This window comes from Squalius cephalus (assembly GCF_949319135.1).
Source record: "Squalius cephalus genome assembly, chromosome: 5".
In the NCBI taxonomy this organism is placed as follows: Eukaryota; Metazoa; Chordata; class Actinopteri; order Cypriniformes; family Leuciscidae; genus Squalius; species Squalius cephalus.
Window position 1 is genome coordinate 4,877,141 of NC_137126.1, and position 22,929 is coordinate 4,900,069.

General features: G+C 38.0%; 1 protein-coding gene across 4 annotated transcripts in view; it reads left to right on the forward strand.

Annotated features, from left to right (window-relative positions):
* Nucleotides 1–12,347, forward strand: part of dlg4a (discs, large homolog 4a) — a 178,594-nt gene extending 166,247 nt beyond the window's left edge. For all 4 annotated transcript variants that reach the window (XM_079871511.1, XM_079871513.1, XM_079871510.1 and 1 more), the window contains 8 exons: nucleotides 1,026–1,068; nucleotides 2,529–2,559; nucleotides 2,683–2,730; nucleotides 6,639–6,740; nucleotides 8,674–8,846; nucleotides 8,923–9,035; nucleotides 9,146–9,237; nucleotides 12,157–12,347. In XM_079871511.1, coding sequence (XP_079727637.1) covers nucleotides 1,026–1,068; nucleotides 2,529–2,559; nucleotides 2,683–2,730; nucleotides 6,639–6,740; nucleotides 8,674–8,846; nucleotides 8,923–9,035; nucleotides 9,146–9,237; nucleotides 12,157–12,263 — 709 coding nt within the window. In that variant the 3' untranslated portion in view covers nucleotides 12,264–12,347. The remainder of the gene's footprint in view (nucleotides 1–1,025; nucleotides 1,069–2,528; nucleotides 2,560–2,682; nucleotides 2,731–6,638; nucleotides 6,741–8,673; nucleotides 8,847–8,922; nucleotides 9,036–9,145; nucleotides 9,238–12,156) is intronic.
* Nucleotides 12,348–22,929: the final 10,582 nt, after the last annotated feature.

The following is a 22,929-nucleotide window of genomic DNA, read 5'->3' on the forward strand; positions in this document are numbered from 1 at the left end:
TTTCTGTGATAAATACTTACCTGAAGCTCTATCAACAACATGTGAAATGTTAAAACCAATCATTTTCACTCCTCCCTTAGATTATAAAAGTGAAAATTACACTGTTTGGTGTTGAATGAAGTCTCATAATTTATTCCTGTGATCAAAGCTGAATTTTCAGCATCATTACTCCAGTCTACAGAGTCACATGATCCTTCTGAAATCATTCTGATATGCGGATTTGATGCTCAAGAAACATTTCTGATTATTATAAATGTTGAAAACAGTTGAGCTGCTTCATATTTTTGTGGAAACCATGATACATTTTAACAGGATTCTTTGATGAATAGAAAGTTTAAAAGAACAGCATTTAAATGAAATCGAAATCTATAACATTCTATGTAAAGAACACTCTTCGTCTTTCTTATGCGAATCAAGCGGAAGCAACTAAGTTTACCAGCTTTACATTGCCGTGACAGAAACAAGAGATTTTATCATACCAGTCTCACATTAATGTTTTATGGCTTTAATCTCGCTTTGGACAAATTCACTAAACAGTTGTGCCATTTTTGCATGTGCTATTTCAGCTGTGTAACTGTTGTTTTAACATTGTGTTCATCTAGATTGTCACTCACTTTGCAAAAAGCAAACAGAAACACACATTGAGAGTCAAGAATGCAGTTAGAATGTCCTCAAAATGTGGATATTGTGGCAAAAAAAGTAATTTTTGATATTCAATAGTTAAGCAATATCATACAAGAAAGAGTGCTGTTTTTCCCAAATATCAGCTGTTCGGTCTCAATAAAATATGCCAGATTGTGGTAGTCTTCTCAAAAACCTAGCTCTCAGAAGATAGTCAATTGCTATTGTGTGTGTGTGTGGGGGGGGGGGGGGGGGTGTTTGCATATTTGCATAATTGCATTTGGATGTGGGAATAAACAACAGCATCAGATGTGCACAATTCCTTCTTAGAGAATTCCCCCTGAGTGTTCCTTATCCTGTTTTTATTGATCTTGTGTCATTCATTCAACCACTCTCTCTTCCAGGGTTGAGAGAAAAGAGTGGTCGCGCTTGAAGTCACAAGAAAGGGTAAGCTCCATGCAAAAACACAAACAGCTGTTTGCAGTTCATCCCATGCAGTCATTTTTCTTTAAATTACCCCAAAAACATTGGTCTCTTCTCCTGTGAGATGTGTTTTCCTGCTCTGTAATGGGTTTAGGCTAGCAGTGGTGTGTGTTTGCAGCTCATGGGAGGCATTGTGAGCTTGTGCTGCCTGCACACACAGATCACTGCACACATGCAGACTGTTCTGGGGGTTTCCTCGGGAAATTCATATTTTAAGCTTATCCTTTTCCTCTCTTTCACTCTCCGGAAGACAGGTAGCTTTTTAGAGCCAATGCAAACACAGCAAATGGTGTGCATTAAGCATGACATTGATGTTTTGCTTGTGTATTTTAGCATTAGCAATTTTTTACCCCACTTGCAATTATGGCATTATGGTGGTATTCATATATAGAGCTCCTAAAATGACATTTGCAGACCAAAAAAATCTCATGCACATGGTCCTGTTTTATGTCAATCTAGGTTTCCCAGATGCATTTTATCCCCCAGTTTGTCACAGGGTTACCTTTGAAAAATATGTGTGCTTAATGGCATTTACTGTGCACAAATACTTCAAATCTTAAAATCATATTTTTAAAACACTGTACTTCCAGATACTATATTAATGAAATAAAAGACCACTTAAATGTACTTAAAGAGAGTAAACTTTCATGACTATGATTAACTTTTTTTTTTTAAAGTGCACTTTGTAATGATGTCAAATTAAAGGTTTTATTTTAAAGTACATTTTAAAACACTGTTTTAATAGTCTTCTGTCATGCTTTAAAGAAGTACACTTATTTTGATGTGTTGACTCGACTGACATACTAAAGCACATGTAAAGTACTTGATTATAGTTTTTATTGTCGTGTTATTTGATATTACATTTAAAGTTTAAATTACACATTTATCATCACAAATGTGTAATTACAAATAGATTTAAAAGTTTAAATAGAAAAAAAGACATTTTAGTTTACCATAAATGCTTGTCATTTATAAATGCTTGGCATTCGATGGTACATTTTAAATGTATTTCATAAGACAATAATAGAAATTATGAAACGACATATAAAGATGGAATTAAGTCCTACTTAAGTTCAAAAAATCACTCTAATGTTCAGCTAATTGCAGTTATTGTAAATTTAAACTATAATACATTTTCATCTAATGCAATCAAGTGTCTGAAAACATTACATTCAAATCACACTTAAGTATATATTTTCTTTAAATATATTGTTTCCATAAAAAGTATGCTAAAGTATACCTCTGCTCATCTCATTAATCCGATATTTCCGACAGGACTTGAAGCAGCATCACACACACTTGTACACTGTTATTACCTCTTCAAGCCAGGACAAATGATGCAATAACTGGATGTTTACAACTGATGCAGGAAACAGTCTATTACAGTTTGATAAGCATTGTGCCTTATATTTTCCCTTTGACAGGACCGAAGTCGAGACAGTACAGGCTCACAGGGTGAGTTACAACCTTCTTTCCCCTCATTGACAGCACAGTATAGCCCAGAATACACATATATATGTTTTGTTGCTGAATGCATTGCAAACAGAAACTGATGTATGTGTATTTGTTTTCTCTCAGGAAGGGAAGAGGCAGTACGGAGTTACGAGACAGTTGCACAAGTGGAAGGTTGGATAACTCAACTGAGACATTTATACGTTGGCTCTGATACAAACCCCAGTGAGATACCTTGCTTTCTACGGTGTACGCAGGGAGCATTACATCTAATTTAATGAGACTCAATTCAAACACGGCATATATAGACAGCAGCAACCACACGAATAGCGCTCCTCATGTAAAGTGCACTAACGCTGAGAGTTCATTTGAATAGAGTACTACTGATGTGAAATCAGACATTTCTAGATGCAACTATTGTTATAGATACTTTTCAGCAGCGGTGTCAAGTATTTGAGTAGATGTGATTAGTTACTGTACTTAAGTGTCTTTTTGGCTACTCTGTACTTGGATTATCAGCATCTTTTAGTGTCTACTTAACCACATTTTTGATTTTGTACTCCAGTACATTTGTAATGAGTAATGCAATTACTCATTACATTTTGCATGGCACCAAACTTTTTCTGCAGCAATTTCTGCTACAAAAGAAGCGATATCGCCATCTACAGGACATTGAAGGTACTATATCTTGTGCGTTTTGCCCTTATTCATCTAAACTTGTCAACTAGGCTTTTTTACACGAATGTGAGTGCATTAGCAGGCAGTTGTGAAGAGCAGGTGTTTCATGAGATGAGGACATGTGCTGCGTTCACGCCATGTCGTGATACACCTCAGTCAGGTTAGACGCCATATTTAATATATCGCCAATGAAAGCGAGGCTGTGAGGGATAGACATAGTCTTTTCAATGGCATACACTGTATAAAGGTCCTAGTTCACAACTTTTTAAACTGTCTTATGGAGTTTCTGTTCACTAAAAGTTGTTTTTCAGAAAGACGTTTCATCGGCTGAACAATCGGTTTGTTGTTAAACAACAGTACAATCGACTGAACACACTGTATTGTGTCCCTCAGCCTCGTTTTCATTCCCCTCCGAAATTAAAAATGGCACTACCCTGACTCAGGTCTATTATTATAATCACAAGATCAACTCTGAGCTGTTCATGTCCTCGGACTCTGAATTATGCATTTCTATGGCAACACTATCAACGCTTTAATGAATTTGCAGTGATCACATGAGACTTTTGAGTTTTGAGTATCTGTAGACATGTAAGAGGCTGTTGTGTCGACTTTGATTTATTGCAATATTAAGGTGTTCAGTTTTATTTTGATTCACTGGCATGTCTTGTTGAGGACTAGTGCATCTTTGAGCCTACATTCAATATGAGTACAAAATCATTCAAATCAGATACTCTGACCCCGGTTTCACAGACGAGGTTTGAGTCTAGTCTCAGACTAAACTGCATGTTTGAGCTGTTTTAACTGAAAGCAACTCGCACTGATATATCTTAAAATATGTCAGTGCTATTGTTTTGTCTCAAGATACACACCATGTGTTTGTTCTGAGGCACGTTCATAAAAGCTTCTTAAATGTCCTACTCCTAACTGAATTTAGGCCTAATCCTGGCTTAATCTAAACCCTGTCTGTGAAACCAGGCCTAAGACTTGTACTCAAGTCGTATTGGAATTGGTGACTTGTAACTTGTAATGAAGTCATTTTCGCAGTAAGGTATCTCCACTTTTACTTAAGTATGGTTTTCTGGTACACTTCTGCTTTTCAATACTGAATAATAATATATATATTTTTTAAACTTGTCAGCCTTATCCACAAAGCAAGCGTGCAAGTATACTTAGTTTTTTCCGGCGTAGATTATCGTATGCGAACAGTGAGCTTGACACACAGTTCTTTATCATCATCACAGTGTGCCACATTCAGTATAAACCTTATTGATGATGCACACTATCAGAGCCGTCGCTAGAGGGAAGATTGAGTGACGATTCTAGGAGCCCCTGTGATTTCATCCGAGGGAGACCCTCCTGAAAACCATACTTATTCCTGGCTTGAAACTGATGGGAAATTGATGGGCCTGTGCTGCAGTTCTGTGGATGTTTTGCTTTAGAAGTTGAGTAAAATTAAAGGGATAGTTCACCCAAAAATGAAAATTCTGTCGTTCCAAACCTGTGAAACTTTCGTTCATCTTCGGAAAACAAATGAAGATATTTTTGATGAAATCTGAGAGATTTTTGTCCCTCCATTGACAGCTATGCAACTACAGTGTTTCCCACACATAGACTAATTCGTGGCAGTGCGCCACAGAATCAACACCGGCCGCCACATATTGCGTTTCGTTCTTCTTTTCTTTTTTTTTAACGCTATTTAAAACACGTAGCGTATTCGTTCAGCTGCATTTCCATTCTCTGCTCTCCCTCCGTCTCTCTGTCACTCATCCGTCTCTCTCACATACACACACACAGCCCCTCCCTTCCGTGCACACCATGAAAACGAGATCATCCGAGATCAACGAGATCAAAAAACATTTTATATTCTGAATACAATGTTGTCAGTGTGTTAATGTTGGAGTCCCGACCCTTAGCAAACAAGCGATTGCGCCTTCTTTAGTAAGTTAACTAACGTTAGTCGCAAGTTTGCTGTAAAATGCAGTTGGGTTGTTGAGGTCAAAACACTATATAAGCTGTTATGTCATTTTTAGGGTGTTAAATGTGTGGATTTTGTGAAGGTGTGAAGAATTTTTGATTAATATTTAATATAATAAAGTTCTGTATATCGAATTATTAACGAAGGAATTATTTTGAACCACAACCAAACCCCCCCTCCTCCCCACACACACACACACCACAAATTGCTTTCTAATCTGTGGGAAACACTGCAACTACCACTTTGACGCTTCAATAAGTTCATAAAGAGATTGTAAAACTAATCCATATGAATGGAGCGGTTTAGTACAAATTTCCTAAAGAGACTCAATCACTTTATATGATGAACAGATTGAATTTAGGCTTTTATTCACAAATGTGACCCTGGATCACAAAACCAGTCACAAGTCGCACGGGTATATTTGTGGCAATAGCCAACAATACATTGTATGGGTCAAAATGATCGATTTTTCTTTTATGGCAAAAATCATTAGGATATTAAGTAAAGATCATGTTCCATGAAGATATTTTGTAAATTTCCTACCGTAAATATATAAAACATTTCTTTTTGTGAGTGAATGCAGCACAATCGCCAACATAAATGCACAACTTTAAAGGAGATTTTCTCAATGTTTCGATTTTTTTTCACCCTCAGATTCCAGATGTCCAATAGTTGTATCTCGACCAAATATTGTCCTATCCTAACAAACCACACATCAATGGAAAGCTCATTTATTCAGCTTCCGGGTGATGTATACATTTCAACAAAAAAAAATTGGCCCATGTGACTGGTTTTGTGGTCCAGGGTCACATAAAAACATTCATCAACTCACACATCAGTGGTAAACAGAAGCTCGAGCATGTTCGCTTGATGTGCGAGAACCAATGAGGTTCATTCTCATGCGTCAACCAGGTTCGGTTGAGGTTCGCTGATCAATGTTTAAATGTGAATAAAAGCCTAAATTCAATCTGTTCATCATATAAAGTGATCGAGTCTCTTCAGAAAATTTGGACTAAACCGCTCAATTCATATGGATTAGTTAAACGATCTCTTTATGAACTCTTTGAAGCGTCAAAGTGGTAGTTGTGTAGCTGTCAATGGAGTGACAGAAATCTCTCAGATTTCATCAAAAAGTTCTTCATTTGTGTTCTGAAGATGAACAAAAGTCTTACAGGTTTGGAACAACATGAGGGTGAGTAATTAATCATTTTCATTTTTGGGTGAACTCTCCCTTTAAGCATTTTCTAAGCTTCATTTTGCTGCCTACAGTTTTTGTATGGGGAGCGCACCTATAGCTCACTAGGGTTGGGAACTGAGCCACTGAGTTTCTAGCTTATGTCATATTGTTCTTTCTCCTCACATCCATTTTTGCTTTGTCTACCAGTGTATGTATTCGTACAGTCTCTGTCTCATCTCTCATCCAATTTAGTGCACTACGCGAGGCCGATCATTATTCTGGGGCCGGTGAAGGACCGAGTGAATGATGACCTGCTGTCTGAGTTCCCAGACAAGTTTGGCTCTTGTGTCCCTCGTAAGTATTCCTCAACTCTGTCGTCACACTCGGATGCATACTGCTCTCAAAGGTGCCAAGAGCTTTCTCAACAATGGTCTGATTTCATTCTAATATGCTGATTTGGTGCTCAACAAACATTTTTTTTATTATTTATCAAAAACAGTTGTGCCGCTTCATATTTTTGTGGAAACCATTAGACAATTTTTTTCTGGATTCTTTGATGAATATAAACTTCAAAAGAACAGCATTTATTTAAAATAGAAATCTTCTGTAACATTATAAATGTATTTACTGTTACTTTTGATCAATTTAATGCGTCCTTGCTGAATAAAAGTGTAAGTGTCACTTTTTTAAATCATACCCCAACCTTTTCAAATGGTAGTGTATCACAGTCTCTACAAACATATTATACAGCACAGCTGTTTTCAACATAATTGATATTAATCAGAAATGTTTCTTGATTATCAAATCAGCATATTGGAATGATTTCTGAAGGATCATGTGACACTGAAGAGTAATGATGCCTCACTGACATGGTGTGAACACTAGGAACAAATGTGCAAGATTAATAGTGAAAACATCACAACTAAACAAGGATACTTTGTTATGATAAACTTTTATGTGTTGGCTTGCCTGAAAGCTTGACTAACACATACAGACACATAGATATACAGACAGACTGATAGATAGATAGATAGATAGATAGATAGATAGATAGATAGATAGATAGATAGATAGATAGATAGATAGATAGATAGATAGATAGATAGATAGACAGATAGACAGACAGACAGACAGACAGATAGATAGATAGACATACAGATATATAGATAGATAGATAGACATACAGATAGATAGATAGATAGATAGATAGATAGATAGATAGATAGACAGACAGACAGACAGACAGATAGATAGATAGACATACAGATATATAGATAGATAGATAGACATACAGATAGATAGATAGATAGATAGATAGACATACAGATATATAGATAGATAAATAGATAGACATACAGATAGATAGATAGATAGATAGATAGATAGATAGATAGATAGATAGATAGATAGATAGATAGATAGATAGATAGATAGACAGACATACATATAGATAGATAGACAGACAGACATACAGATAGATAGATAGACAGACAGACAGACATACAGATAGATAGATAGATAGATACACAGACATACAGATAGATAGATAGACAGACAGACAGATAGATAGATAGATAGACATACAGATAGATAGATAGATAGACAGACAGATAGATAGATAGATAGATAGATAGACAGACAGACAGACATACAGATAGATAGATAGATAGATAGATAGATAGATAGATAGATAGATAGACAGACATACAGATAGACAGACAGACAGACAGACAGATAGATAGATAGATAGACAGACAGACAGACATACAGATAGATAGATAGATAGATAGATAGATAGACAGACAGACATACAGATAGATAGATAGATAGATAGATAGATAGACAGACAGACAGACATACATATAGATAGATAGATAGATAGATAGATAGATAGATAGATAGATAGATAGATAGATAGACAGACAGACATACAGATAGATAGATAGATAGATAGATAGATAGATAGATAGATAGATAGATAGATAGATAGATAGACAGACATACAGATAGATAGATAGATAGATAGATAGATAGATAGATAGATAGATAGATAGATAGATAGATAGATAGATAGATAGATAGATAGATAGATAGGAATTTATCTTTAAAATTCTAAAACACAAGAAATAAATTATATTTTGCTTCTTATTTCATAAAACTATTTAAAGCTTGCCCAAAATGTCTTCACTTACTATAGTAAACAGCCATTTTCAACACAACTGTCGTGCGCTGCCAATAAGTGTGACTGATATCATAGTCGTGAGATGATGTCATCGCTCTTTCTCAGATACGACGCGACCCAAGCGGGAATATGAGGTGGATGGACGGGACTACCATTTTGTGTCGTCGCGGGAACAGATGGAGAAAGACATTCAGAACCATCGTTTCATTGAGGCGGGCCAGTACAACAGTCACCTGTACGGGACCAGCGTCCAGAGCGTGCGAGAGGTGGCAGAACAGGTACGTCTGAAATAAAGCCATGAACTCGTGCATCGCTTTTGCAAATCTTAATATGCGTGTCTATTTTTGTGAGCAGCAGGGAAAGCACTGTATTCTGGATGTGTCCGCAAACGCAGTTCGTAGACTACAGGCTGCACAGCTTCACCCAATCGCCATCTTCGTACGGCCCAAATCACTGGAGAATGTCCTGTACGTAACCGCAAACAACTACACAAATACTTCAAATTGAGCCTGTGAATATTTAGCTGTAAATGTTGCCGAAACATGACAACTGATGGGGTCTGTGCTGTATTATCCAGAGAGATCAACACACGTTTAACTGAGGAACAAGCCAGGAAAGGTATGGATCGCGCTATTAAACTGGAGCAAGATTTCCTGGAGTGCTTCTCTGGTAAGACATTTTCATGCAACTAATTACTAATTAGTAGGCCACACTAAGGGCCAGATTTACTAACAGCTCGCTCCAGCGCAATTTTGACGTAAAAAACTACGGTCAGGATTTACTAAAGACACGCAGTGAAAAATTAGGGCTGAAAAGGCGTGGACAGGGTTATATTTGCATATGCATTGATATGCATTTGTAGGAGTTTCCCTTTCAGACGCAACATTTATGAGAGTAGAATATTTAAATGAATCATGTAAGGTGATTTACTAAGGTTTGCACTAGTCAATGTACTGGTATTTGCGCCATTATTTACCAACTAGGGGTGGAACGGTCCACAGAAGTCACGGTTCATACCTCGGTTCAGACATCACGGTTCGGTACGAGTTCGGTACAATGGAGGGAAAAGCAAAACAAAAATGCAGAAGGCTTGTGCATGAAAATAAATTACTTAAGCCTTGTATTTTTTAAATAAGTTTTATTAATAAAGTAAAGGCATAGAACCAGTTTATTTGTAGTGCACTGACAATAGTTTTATATAATTAGTTTATTAATTAAATTAATAAAAAGACAAAAAGACCTTGAGATATGTTTGGTAATTGTACCTGAATGAATTGAAAATTAATTTGCTACATTTCAGATTAATATATTTGTTTTCCATAAAATTTTAATTAACAGTAACTTATACATTTTGCAGTTCGAATAATGTCCTGTATAAACAAAATGACGGAGTATGTTTTTATGTTTCCACTGTTTGATCGCGCCCGCGCCTCACACACACACGCACACAAATATAAGTAAACACTTTGCGACTTTTCGATCGCCCCCCCCTCTCTCTCTCTCTCTCTCACACACACACACAGACACACACACATACTACATATTCCAGCATTGCAATCTTTACATCGCAGCCTGCTTCAGAGCTAAGGCGGAGCTAATACCGTGTATTCTCCGTGTAAATTTATGAACCGAACCGTGACACCCGTACTGTTTCGTTTCAATACGAATACATGTACCGTTCCACCCCTAAAAAAGCATGACTTAAACCAGACGCTAATTTATGCTGCTCTCTGTAGATTGTGTTTGTCATTATAGAAATGATCCGGCTGAGTCTGTTCTTTAACTTGTGTCGTCACTTTCCACTTCTATCTGAGCTTTTGTAGAATTGCGCTCTCACGCTATTGTGCCCTGTTTAGTAAATCCGGCCCAGAATCTGCTGGTTTTTCACTGATTTGGGGAGAAAATTTGCAGAATTCGAAGGGAATGGGAATGATGCAACCTGAAGGCTTGATTAAATTAGCCAAAATATTTAATAAAGGAACATGTGTGTAGAATTTTGAGAAGGATGGGTGTTACTTATTTGTCATTTATGTGACACAATGAGCCAGATTTACTAACAGCTCGCTCCAGCGCAAACCCTCTGTTGGCAGTAAAAACGACTGTCAGGATTTACTAAAGTCACACTGCGAGAAATTGGCAATAAAAAGGCATGGACAGTTATTTTTGCTCCTGACCTTATTTGTAGGAGTTTCCCTGTCATACATTTATGGACAGAGTATTAATGATTCACTTAAGTTTGCGGGTGTCAGTTTACTGCTATTTGTGCCATTATTTACCACCCCAAAAAAGCTGGCATGTCTTAACCAATTTTCCGTTGAATTCGCGCATTGTCAAAAGATCATCCGCAGAACGTCCCACTGCCATCTGCACTTTTATTAGATTTAAGTTTAGTAAATCTGACCCAATATATTTTTGGCCTCATTAATGTGCAGAATGAATCTATATTTAAATCATTCTTGTGTAAATTGCTGCATTTGCAGTTTAGAAATGTGACCATTTACATACATGGTTTTTATGAACAATATACACAAAAATGCTGCACACACGCAACTATTTATAAGTGTAGTTTTACTTATGACTTAGATTTAAAAAAATTCATGAAAATTACCGTTTTTATATTAACTGAATATCACTGTAAAAGCAAGAGTGGTATTACAAATTATTTATACGTCTTAATGCAGCAAATTATTCTAAAGTTGCAGTTTATGAACGCGTGTTTTTATACACGATTTACACTGGAATTAGTTTTGATTGTGTTTCAAGAATGGGGCCCATTGAAGGGATATCTCTTTGCATCATTTTTATTGAAGTTAATGTGTCATGTCTGTTTTTGGTTTTGGCAGGGAGTCACATGACATGACTATGACCAATTACCAGAGTTGTAAAGTCCAGGGGTCAGAAAGTAAAAGTCCTGCCATATGTTTATTCCACCCATGAACTAGGCCATCTGATTTCACTAATTAGTTCTCTCTCCTGGCTGAAAAACGGTGCTAATTAGCAAATCCAGGTGATTAGAACAAAATACAGAGGAGGACTTTTACTTTCTGAACCTGGACTTTACACCCCTGCCAATTGACCGTTCGCAAAGACCCGCCCCCTTTAGTTACTGTTGCTATGTCCGACAAGCGACACCACTCTCACACACACACCATGTTCTCGGAAAATACATCGCGGAGCAGAGAGGAAACTGACAACACTCTAGACAACACTCAAAAGTCTCAACTTTCAAATTTGGTCATTTTTTAAAGAAATTGAAACAATAAATAGCGTTTTGTGGCAGATCGCTGTAGAGCCTCAGTTAAAGCTGCTCGTGAATCTCTTCCTTCTAGTTAATTTATAGCATCAAACAAACATGAATGAACATAAGAATGTTGTTTTAACCGCGGAAAGACATCAGTACACTCCGCTTTTCAAGTTCAAATCCTCCAATGTTAATCTACTAACTCTCCTGACTGCTTTGTCGGATTCGGCGGATTATGATTGGTCAGAACGCCTGTCAATCAAACTCCCTGCGAAGGGTCAATTACATAACAAAAGACACGGAAACATCAATGTGAGCGTCATTTTCTGCTGTTCTCTGTTTCGCAGCGATCGTGGAGGGCGACAGCTTCGAGGAGGTTTATCACAAGGTGAAAACTGTGATCGAGGAGCAGTCAGGGCCTTATATCTGGATTCCCACCCGGGAGCGTCTGTGAGAGTCCATCCAGAGCCAACCCACCTCTCCCAGTCACCATTCAGCCTGGACCGAGGACTCGACTCGCAGAGCTCACGAGAAACAGACAGAGAGAGAGAGGGAGAGACGGAGGAGTGGAAGAGAGGGAGAAGTCGCAGAGACACCAGGAAAAATGATGGAGTGGAACAGCACAGGAGCTGCCTCTCTTTTCCTCCTTTCCCTAGCTTCCTTTTCTGCTTTTAACTTCCTTTCTCTGTCTTTCTCTCAGTCCTTCTCTGTTTCTTTCTGGCTTTCCCTCTGAATAACGTCCTCTCACGCAGGACTGGTGAGCTGTTTTTACTCTGTCACGAACTGGGATGCTACAAAGAAATTTTGTATATCGTCAGATTCCCTCTCGCTCTCTCCGAAACAGGAAGACAGGAAGAGGAGAGAGATGAGCGACCGCCTTGGCTTTTACTGGAATGAGACTTTCAAGAGCGATTCCTGATTAAAGGAGCTCGTTTTACAACACTAAAGGTGAATCGAACTGAATTATGAAAGTATATTTATCAGTATCAATAATGCGCTGAAATCTTCAATATCAAAGATATTACGACTACTCAGAGACTGGCGTTCACCCACAGTTATCAGCATCAAGGGCGTTTAATTCCTTTTACAAAATTTGAAGTGCTTGATGTGTGCTTTCTGAAATCCAGGAGGTTCAGTCCTTCGAATGTTCCCCTTAAACCGTTCGCAGCTAGTTCATCACATCGACTGGATAAGAAGAAAGGGAAGACTCTCATTCTGCACATCATCATAGAAAGCCACATGCTTGATATTCAGTTTTCTTTGATTTCCTTGCGCTTACATGTAAACATGCACATTTCGACACATTTGCCGCCTTCTATCTGGATCTTCTTGCAATAGCCTGATTGATGTTTTCCTTTGAGCTGAAATTCATTTGCTCGGCTGGATCATTTCCCTGAGCGCCTCAGCTCTCACACACACACACAGACTCCAGGCTGCTCTTTAATGTGCAATATCGGGCTCTTCCTTAATCTTCTCATAATGTAACGAATTTTAGCCACGCTTGGATCTTGAAGTCATCGGTAAATTATCAAACGTAATACTTTTCGTCATTTTAACATTCCCGTTGGGTTGCGATCACACTTGTGCTGGAAGGCTACGTTCACACCGCAACGCCGATTCCACATTCCCGCTCAAATCCGTTTCTTGTGTTCGATCTGGCCCATATCAGTCGCCGGTCACCTTCCTGAAACCTGACGTTTTTATGTAGTATTTAAATTATGGTAATATAATATCATTTTTGTTTAAACAGTAAGTAGCTGTTCTCTGTCTTTTTCACAGCAGAGTAGGGATGCACTGATATGAACATTTTGACCGGTACCGATAATTCTTGAAAGCCGATAACCGATATATTGGCCGATAAATCTAAATCCACATTTTTATGTCATTTTTGAGAGCCTGATTTCAAAAACAAAAGTTTCACCATTAAAATCCATGTTCTAAACACACAACTATGATGTTCTCATTATAATTTTATGTAGCCTATATGACAGACTTGCGCTGCACTGAACTGTATTTTCCTGAATCTGAAGTGTCTCAGCTGAAGGAAATAATCCATTATTTATCGGCTTTAATATATCGGCCAAATTTTCTTATCGGGCCGATAACGATAACATAAAATGAACCGATATCAGCCGATACCGATATGGTGGCCGATATATTGTGCATCTCTACAGCAAAGGTGTAAAAAAAAAAGTTAATCAGGCGTTTTATGACGAATATCAAGTTAAACTCTCATGATTGTACACACCGGAGGTCAAGGTTTGGCCGGTAAACATGGTAATTACACCATTTTCTGGCCATCCTTCTCCTTTAAAAGCCATTCTAAAGTAGTAGCTTATTTTGATGAAAGCGAATAGTTCACTTAAAAATGAAATTTCAGTCATAATTTGCTCACCCTCAAGTTGTCTCAAACCTGCTTCTTTCTTCTGAACACAAAAGAAGCTATTTTGAAGAATGTCGGTCACCAAACAGTTGGGTTCAAAATATCTACCTATAGACGCAAGAAATTCATACAGGTTTGAAACAACTTGAGGGTGAGTAAATGATTACAGAATTTTCATTTTTAAGTGAACTATTCCTTTAAATCTCAAATATTTGATCATATTACAGTCGATGTTTTTCCAGTACCCCCTTTTTGGATGACATGACAGCTCAGGATAGTCGTGAGCTTTGAGACGGCGCATGTACTGTCATCAGAAAACCAACAAGATCTCAAAAACAACTATTTTATGTTTTGGCGAATTTGCACGATCCTATTTTCGTACGATCTGCCTACGCCCAACTAACGGTTCGGTTTAGGGGCGGAGCCTCAAAAAAATAAATAATCAAACATTTTCGAACAAACCATCATATGAATTTACACGAAATCGCCACTTGGTAAAATAGTTCTCATAGTTCATGAGATAAGGTTGAAAATTCAGCATCGTCGAGATGACTGTGATTAGTCACATGATGTTTACGGCTCAGGCGATTGGCTCAGAGTTTAATTCAATGTGATTTTTACGTTTACCCCAATCAACTGCAATGTGAACGTAGCCTTAATGGCCATTCATTCAGCCCATCTATAAACTCTCTGTTTACACACACACACACTACACACACACACTACACACACACACACAAATACTATCAGGAAAATGGTGTATTATACAATGTTTTTAATGCCGTGTATCAGATTATAAATAACTCTTGTAATCAAACCAATGAGGCTACTTTGATGCATCTCAATGCCCAGTCAGCGGACATCATCACCGGTTAATCGGTGGGTCGATTATGTCGTGAAGAGGAGCGGCTCTTAATGACGCTGGTTTTAATTGGAATGCGATCGTGGGTTCATTATGTTTGATGAGATAAATGAATGGCTGTGATGCCAGGGAATAATCAGCTTAGCTAGCCAAGTTTAACACGAAAGCCTGCCTCCAACTAATTACCCGTCTCACTCATTTGTAAACCGTTTTACCCATAATTCTGAGAGGGTTGACAAAGCGCCCACTTCCACCCTGGCCGACGTGAGAATGGCAGAATGATAAATTGGCTTTTTTACCCTTTTGTGCCGTGACAGCGATGCGGTAAAAATCGATACGGTGCTTTGAGCTCAGAGGGCATCATATTCAAGGTCTAAAGTGAGGACGAAACCGTGGTGTTACACAACACTGTCCAGCGCTTTCTGTGGATTTAGTGAGATCTCATTAAATCAATGCCATGAACTTTACCACAGTGATTAATGGAAACGCAGACTTTGAGGGGGAAACGGACACAGTGTTTGTAGGTGATAATAAGAAGATGAAGTGAAACACATTTGCACTTATTAAAGGCAAGATTTGATCAGACGTGATGAACAACAGAGGCGCGTTTACTTTCACTTATTTTCCTTTGACCTTTTTGCGTTTGAATTTCGATATTTAAGTGTGTTTGGAGTGCAGTGACAGTTTCTTTCTTGCCGGTATTTTTATTTATAGATTTTATATGATCGTTTATTTAATGGTTTACTGCTTTGTTTTGTGTGAAGACTGAGACGCTTTTGCTGTGCTTTCCGAAGTGGAGCTGCACACAATCAAATGTGAAAACTGGAAGTAAAAAAAATCAACTTTACTGTGAAATTTTCAAATATTTTTTTAAACAATTTGCACGCATTACACATCCCACGTACGGATAACTTTTCTAAACGTAGCCCATAAATAAATTTCCCAAATCATATTATTAGCTACATAACTAATAAAAAATATGAACGTATATTCCTGTCTGAATGAGCTGCACAAAACACACACACACACACACACACACAATGTATTACCAAGAGAAATATATGACTTCACTCTTACTAGAATGAAATATGAGTTGAATTTATTAATTTATTTGAAAGAATCAAATGTATTTTATCGATTTGTATTTGCCATATTCTAATTATCCTGAACAGATTGAACATATTGCTTTTATTTTAAAAAAAGAAGAATTATGAAAAACAACAATGCCATCTGATGCAAAAGTATATTTAAATGATTTATCTTAAAAGAGAGATTTACCAATGACAGTATGGGATTATAAAAATGTTTCATTTCAGTGAGATGCTTGTTGTAAATTAGCTACAGAAATAATAAAACTAATTATGTTAACAAGTGTCCTGTAGAAGTTTTTTTTTTTTTTTTGTTATAGAGTGGATGGGTAATGACTACACACTACATATTTTTGCAGTATGCATACTGTGCCTTTTTTTTTTCTTTATAAATAGCCCTCATCAGCATGTTTAATTGTGAATGTCATTAAAAAAATGTCTTTACTTTTTTTTTTTAAATGTAAAGTTGCAATAGTCTTTTGTTCCCTATTGTGACATATATCCGAGTGAAACGCTTCTCGAACAAGAACAAATGTAGGGCGGGACTTGGTTTTGTCCATGGGGAATTGATTGGATGGTTGTGGTTTGTCATTGGTGGATCTCATGTGAGTGACAGGTTGGCCCCGCCCTCACGCCAGAACACACATCATCAGAGAAGAGAGATGTCGAGTGAGGGGAAGATGATCGGATTAAAGATTATGAGGGCACATTTACATAAAGAAAATAAAAAAAGAAGTGCTGCACATGGTGATTTTAATTATCAAACGATAAATCAAGAAAGTGGCTATAAATGTACAATATTAAGAGCAATAGTAAGACTAGTTCGTTAGTGTGTTACTCTGAACAGGCCATGTATCGTAACATCACTGAGTCTCACCAGCCAGCAGGGGGAGCTGTCGAGACACTTGTCTACAATTAAGCACAGAATATTCCAGGCCACTTTATGGGGGAAAAACTGAATTGAACCCATATTTATTATTTCTTTCCATTTACTTTTAACAAAGGCCTGAGCAAAAAACAGTATAATTCTGTGCTATATTCACCTCGAACACAACTTGCTCAGCAATGTTCAACTTGAATGTGTATATATATATTCTCCATCAACTAAGGGAGTTGCACCCTCTTCCTGTGAGGAAGTCAAAGAACAAAGATGCTTCCTTACCGCCCTGATATACAGTAACCTGTGTGCGGGATTTACATGCTAACCTTCAGGGCATGAAGGAGGAATTACTGGACAAAATGGCTTTCAACCAACAGTGCGGTCAAACGTGATTAGCCGTGAAACACACACAAACTGTGTATTTTTTGGTATACGGATATCATCTAATCAAATCAAGCAAGGTCTCTAGAGGTGTGTGTGTGTGTGTGTGTGTGTGTGTGTGTGTGTGATTGCAGCTGTACAGTAGATAAAATTAAATGGTGAGATTCCAGAAAAAGTGTGAAGGACGAATTGGGCATGCGTGTGTGTGTCGAGTCTCACCTGAGGGAAGCATTAAGACTGTCAATTGCTTTATTTATCAGCAATGGCTGTCAGAAAGCATTCAGTCACGCCTCTCAGACTAAATGTGAATGAAACAGAGAGAGAGAGAAAGAGAGATGACAAGTATAAAAAGGAGAAAGACTGGAAAATGGGGTCAAGGAGAAACATAAAGAGTGAGGGATGTGAAATGGTGTTCTCTAAGAAAGCTGTGCAGAGAAATGAATGAAAACACCGAGTTGGTATTGATCTTAGACCAGTGACCAGTTATAAATGGAAATCTAATAATGCAAAAGGAGCAGTTCGCTCAAAAAATGAGTATTTATTCACCTTCATGTTCTTCCAAACCTGCATTACTTTTCTATCTTAAATGGAACACAAAACACGTTGGGCAGACAATGAGGGTGAGTAAATGATTCTAATAAATCAAATTGTCATTTTTGGGAGAATCATTAATTTGAGATGCAAAGGATAGAATAAATTAAATTTTAAAATGAATCAACGTATAAAAGCAGATTTGCCAAAAGTGAAGCAAATTGTGCAGTTGCTCAAATAAATAAATAAACAAAAGCTGGTAATTATTGACTTTTACTATTGCTATCCTTATTACAAACAAAAAAACGTGTTATTTTCTAGTTATTATTTTTTACATTTGATTACAATTCAAATTGTAGTTTGTTATTCAATTATATTATTAAAATAATATTAATCATAACTTTTTTTGATAAAAACGTACAATATTGATTTATATTTTAGTGTTGTCGGGACAGATTGCGCGGGAAATTGCACTAATACGTCATTCGCCCGTGCGTGCCACGTCATGTCCGTACTCAGAGAAAAGTAGCCTATCTCTGGCTGTGGGAAGCCTGAACCGTGAAGTTGAATGCAAGTTGTTACAATGAATGAGAAAAAATGACCATGGGTAATTCAAAATGGCAAAACTCGCCGAGGTAAAAACAAAGAAACTGTAGTAGGCCTAGCCTACGTGTCCATCCGCTCTGATAAGATCATGTTTGCATGTTTCCAACGGTGTCTCCAACCACACAAATCCACGCAGAAGAGGAGAGCCTAACCACAAACAAAACAATGTTCTTCCGCGAGACACATACAGATTTATTTTTAACCGCTAGAGGGCCTAAAGTTAGCGTTTTTAACTCTTTCCCCACCATTGACGGAATTTTCCAGCTTTCCATGTTTTCATTGTTATACGGTAGGGGGCGCTATTACGCACCTTCTGAAACAGGCGAAGAAGAAGCAGAAAAAAGCAAAACATTGCTTGTGCTCGTTGCCTTTGGAAAAAAAAGCAATTTTCTCAGCTTTTTTTCAAAATGTTTCTTATGAAACTTACCCACATTCATGTGTTGATTTAAAAAAAGAATACATGAAGCTTGTTTAAAAGCAGAGGCTCTGTTCTTTTGATATATTTGCCATATTCATGTTCATGGGGGCTAGCAACTTATTTTAAAAAACGCTGGCAGGGAAAGAGTTAAAGAAGAACACAAAGGGTTAGTTCACCCAAAAATGTAATCACTCACCCTCATGTTGTTCTAACGCCGTAAGACTTTCGTTCACCTTCAACACCAGTTAAGATATTTCTGATGAAATCTGAGAGCTGTCTTACTCCTTCAGGCTTCTAGGTAATCGATATCTTCAGCCCATGAAGACATTGTTGAAATAGTCCAAGTCACTAGTGGCTCAATCTTAAGTTTATCAAGCGACGAGAATACTTTTTCTTCTGTGTGGGTCTGAGTGAGTTCACGTAGTGTAACAGCGCAGCGCTTCTATGTTGTATGTCAGAACGGAGGCTCACTATTGGCCAGCATCACACACATGACCAGCGTCAGCCAATAGTGAGCCTCCGTTCTGACGTACAACATAGAAGCGCTGCGCTGTTACACTACGTGAACTCACTCAGAGGCAACCATTATCGAACCATGTTCATACTTTAACTGAATGGATTTAAATGTTTTCATAATTAACTGATTAATGTGGATCATAAGGAATCTGAATATAGGCTATACATTTTGAAAATATGATTTAAATAATTAAAATAGATGCAAATAGGCTACTTAATAATAACCTGTGATATTTTATTTATTTATTTATTTTTTGCATTTATGGCAAACTTGGCATTATGGTATGGGAAAAGTGTGTGGTATCACCTAGTAATTCCTAATGGTCATTGAGTTTGAGGGAAACTTCCCACACACACATTCTCACAAACACAGTTTCCAGTGCCTTCTGATTGGGTCATCTGCCCATTGTTTGAAACAGGAAATAGGTCATGCAGTGTGAACAACAGGGGGTGAACGGTGGTAAACGTGTGTGTGTGTGTGTGTGTGTGTGTGTGTGTGTGTGTGTGTGTGTGTGGGAAGGAGCTGCTCCATTGCCCTTTCTCTAGTCTAGATGGTTTCACAAATAGGCTTGTAAAAAAACAAAGGTTCTTCTATGGTTCTTTGCTGTTCAAGAACCATGATCTTTTATCAAGAACCATTTTATATTGTTCTTGAGTTGGCTATTTGATTCTTTAAAGATGAAAAAAAAAGTTCCAATGTTAAAATATCCAATCCTGTTCTCTCTTTCTCAGTTTGAGGACCAGTTGGACTTAATATTTCTCAGGTTTCAGGTTGTTCTTTCTGCTCTTGAGGTGTTATAGTCAGAATGGGGTCAGTCTAGCGCAGCAGTGTGTTCTGGGTAATCCTGCAGGGAGAGAGAAACACACAGACTCTTTTTTTGCCGGTATGCCATCAAACAGGTGATACTGATACCTGTCACCAGATCAGGTTGAAACACGGGTTTTGAGACTGTGTATGTATGCATGTGTGCATTTGTCCCACACACACACACACACACACACACACACAGACACACACACAGAGAGAGAGAGAAAATTCCCCTCACTACACCTCTCCATCCTGGCTGGTCACCATGGCAACAGAGCATTTTCATGTGTCGTCTCCATCCTAACGTCCCTGATTAAACGGGTCTGGTTGGGTGTAATCCGTGTGTGTGTGTTTCACGCCTGTGTATGTAGATGTTTAAAGGCCACTAAGGATAAGTAGATGTGGCAAGTTTGCTGCAGTAAAACCGCATACTCAAACAGACAGAAACATTTACATAACATTCCCGAGGACTGTTACTGGTGTAAAGACTCCGTCAGGCACAGGGGAACATCAACACCTTTACTGTGTGCAATCCATCCATTTAAAAGAAAGAAATAATCACACAGATTCATGCGCTTAATTGCATCTAAAATCTGATTAAAAACACATTCAAATATGTAATCATAAATATGGTTTCACATTGAATCACAATGCTTTAACTGCAAATTATTGTTTTTGTTTACAAAATAAACATTTTGTACGTACATTTGTAGTGTTCTTTATGGATTGTATAGTCTCGCTGATCCAGTGTTTCTGCAGCGATCTTAAGAGAAAGCTCAGAGACTTTGGATTAGAGATAATTAAGAGTTCACTAATTACTGAGGCACTTAATCAAGGGAAAGTGGTGATGTCATGGTTTGTTCCTCAATATCCCACATCTGATGTCACTGCCGTCAAACCTGGCACAATCTTGACATGCATATTTAAATTTATGCAAATGCATATGAGATTTGACATTTCTGGAGATTCTCCAATTTTTGGAGAACAGTAAATCTGGGCAAACTATCCTATGACTATAAAAATCAGAGCAAAAGTCATATCCTTTTATGTATTATGTAAAACACTATACAAATAAATTCAATTTGAGCCATTTTCACTCTCATTGTGTGTAAAAGAGTGACTGAAGACATTCTGCATAATATACAACATTTACACTTATTTGGAGCAAAAACAGGCGAAGGCTGAATTCAGAAGAGCATGTTACCATTCTGCTCGAGAGTGAATTCAGCTCAAGTAACGGGCTAGTGCTGTTTTAGACCCCATTTTGCCTTCAGAACTGCCTTATTTCTTCATGGCAGAGATTCAACAAGGCTCTGGAAACATTCCTCTGAGATGTTGCTCCATATTGACGATAGAATCACACATTTGCTGCAGATTTTCAGACATGATGTGAATCTCTTGTTCCTCCACATCCCAAAACTGCTCTACTGGATTGAGATCTGGTGACTGGAGGCCGTTTGAGTTTAGTGAACTCACTGTCATGTTCAAGAAACCAGTTTGAGATGATTTGTGGCCGCGTGTTATCCTGCCGGAAGTGTCCATCAGAAGATGGTCATAAAAGACTGGACATGGTCAGTAACACACTTCAGGTCGGCTGTGGTGTTTACCCAAAGTGTGTCAAGAAAATATATAACACACTGTTACACACCAGCAGCCTGAACCGCTGATACAACGCAGGATGATCCACGCTTTCATGTTTTCATCTTTACACCGAACCCTGACCCAACCATCTGAACGTCACTGCAGAAATCCAGACTCAGAGTCGATGTTCCTCCAATCTTCTGGTGTCCAGTTTTGGTGAGTCCGTGTTGTAGCCTCAGTTTGTGTTTTCGTCTGACAGGAGCGACACCGGTGTGTGTCTTCTGCTGCTGGAGCTCTTCTGCTTCAAGGTTGGACGTGTTGAGCGTTCAGAGATTGGTGTGTGTCAGAGACGCTCTTCTGCAGATCTCGGTTGTATCGAGTGTTTATTTGAGTTACTCTTGCATTTCTATCAGCTGAATCAGTCTGGTCATTCTCCTCTGGCATCAACACTGCATTTCTCCCACAGAACTGACGCTCACTGGATATTTTCTCTTTTTCGGATCATTCTCTGTAAACCCTAGAGATGGTTGTGCATGAAAATCCCAGTAGATCAGATGAAATACTCAGACCAGCCCGTCTGGCACCAACAACCATGCCATGTTCAAAATCACTTTCTTCCTCATTCTGATGCTCAGTTTGAACTTCTGCAGATCATCTTGATCATCTCTAAATACGAGTTGCTGCATGTGGTTTGCTGAAGAGATGTTTGTGTTATTGAGCAGTTGAACAGGTGCACCTAAAGTGGCCGGTGAGTGAAAATCATGACAATGTTCACTTTTGAATTATCCTTTAAAAATGCAGTTCTGCCATTTAGAACAAAATGTCATCAAACCATTTGCATATATTAAAATGAATGATATGACGTTTATCATATCAATCAAAAACATTCTGTCAAAATCTGTGCTCAGTAGCCTGAAGTCAGAGTGAGGGTATTCATCAGATCCGATGGAAATTGCTCTGATAGTAGCAAACACTGAGATGATTGGCTGGCAATTTAGACTCTTGACTATTGTTTCACAATTTTATCAGTGAAACAAGTCGTGATGAAGGTTCCTGCTACAGTTTG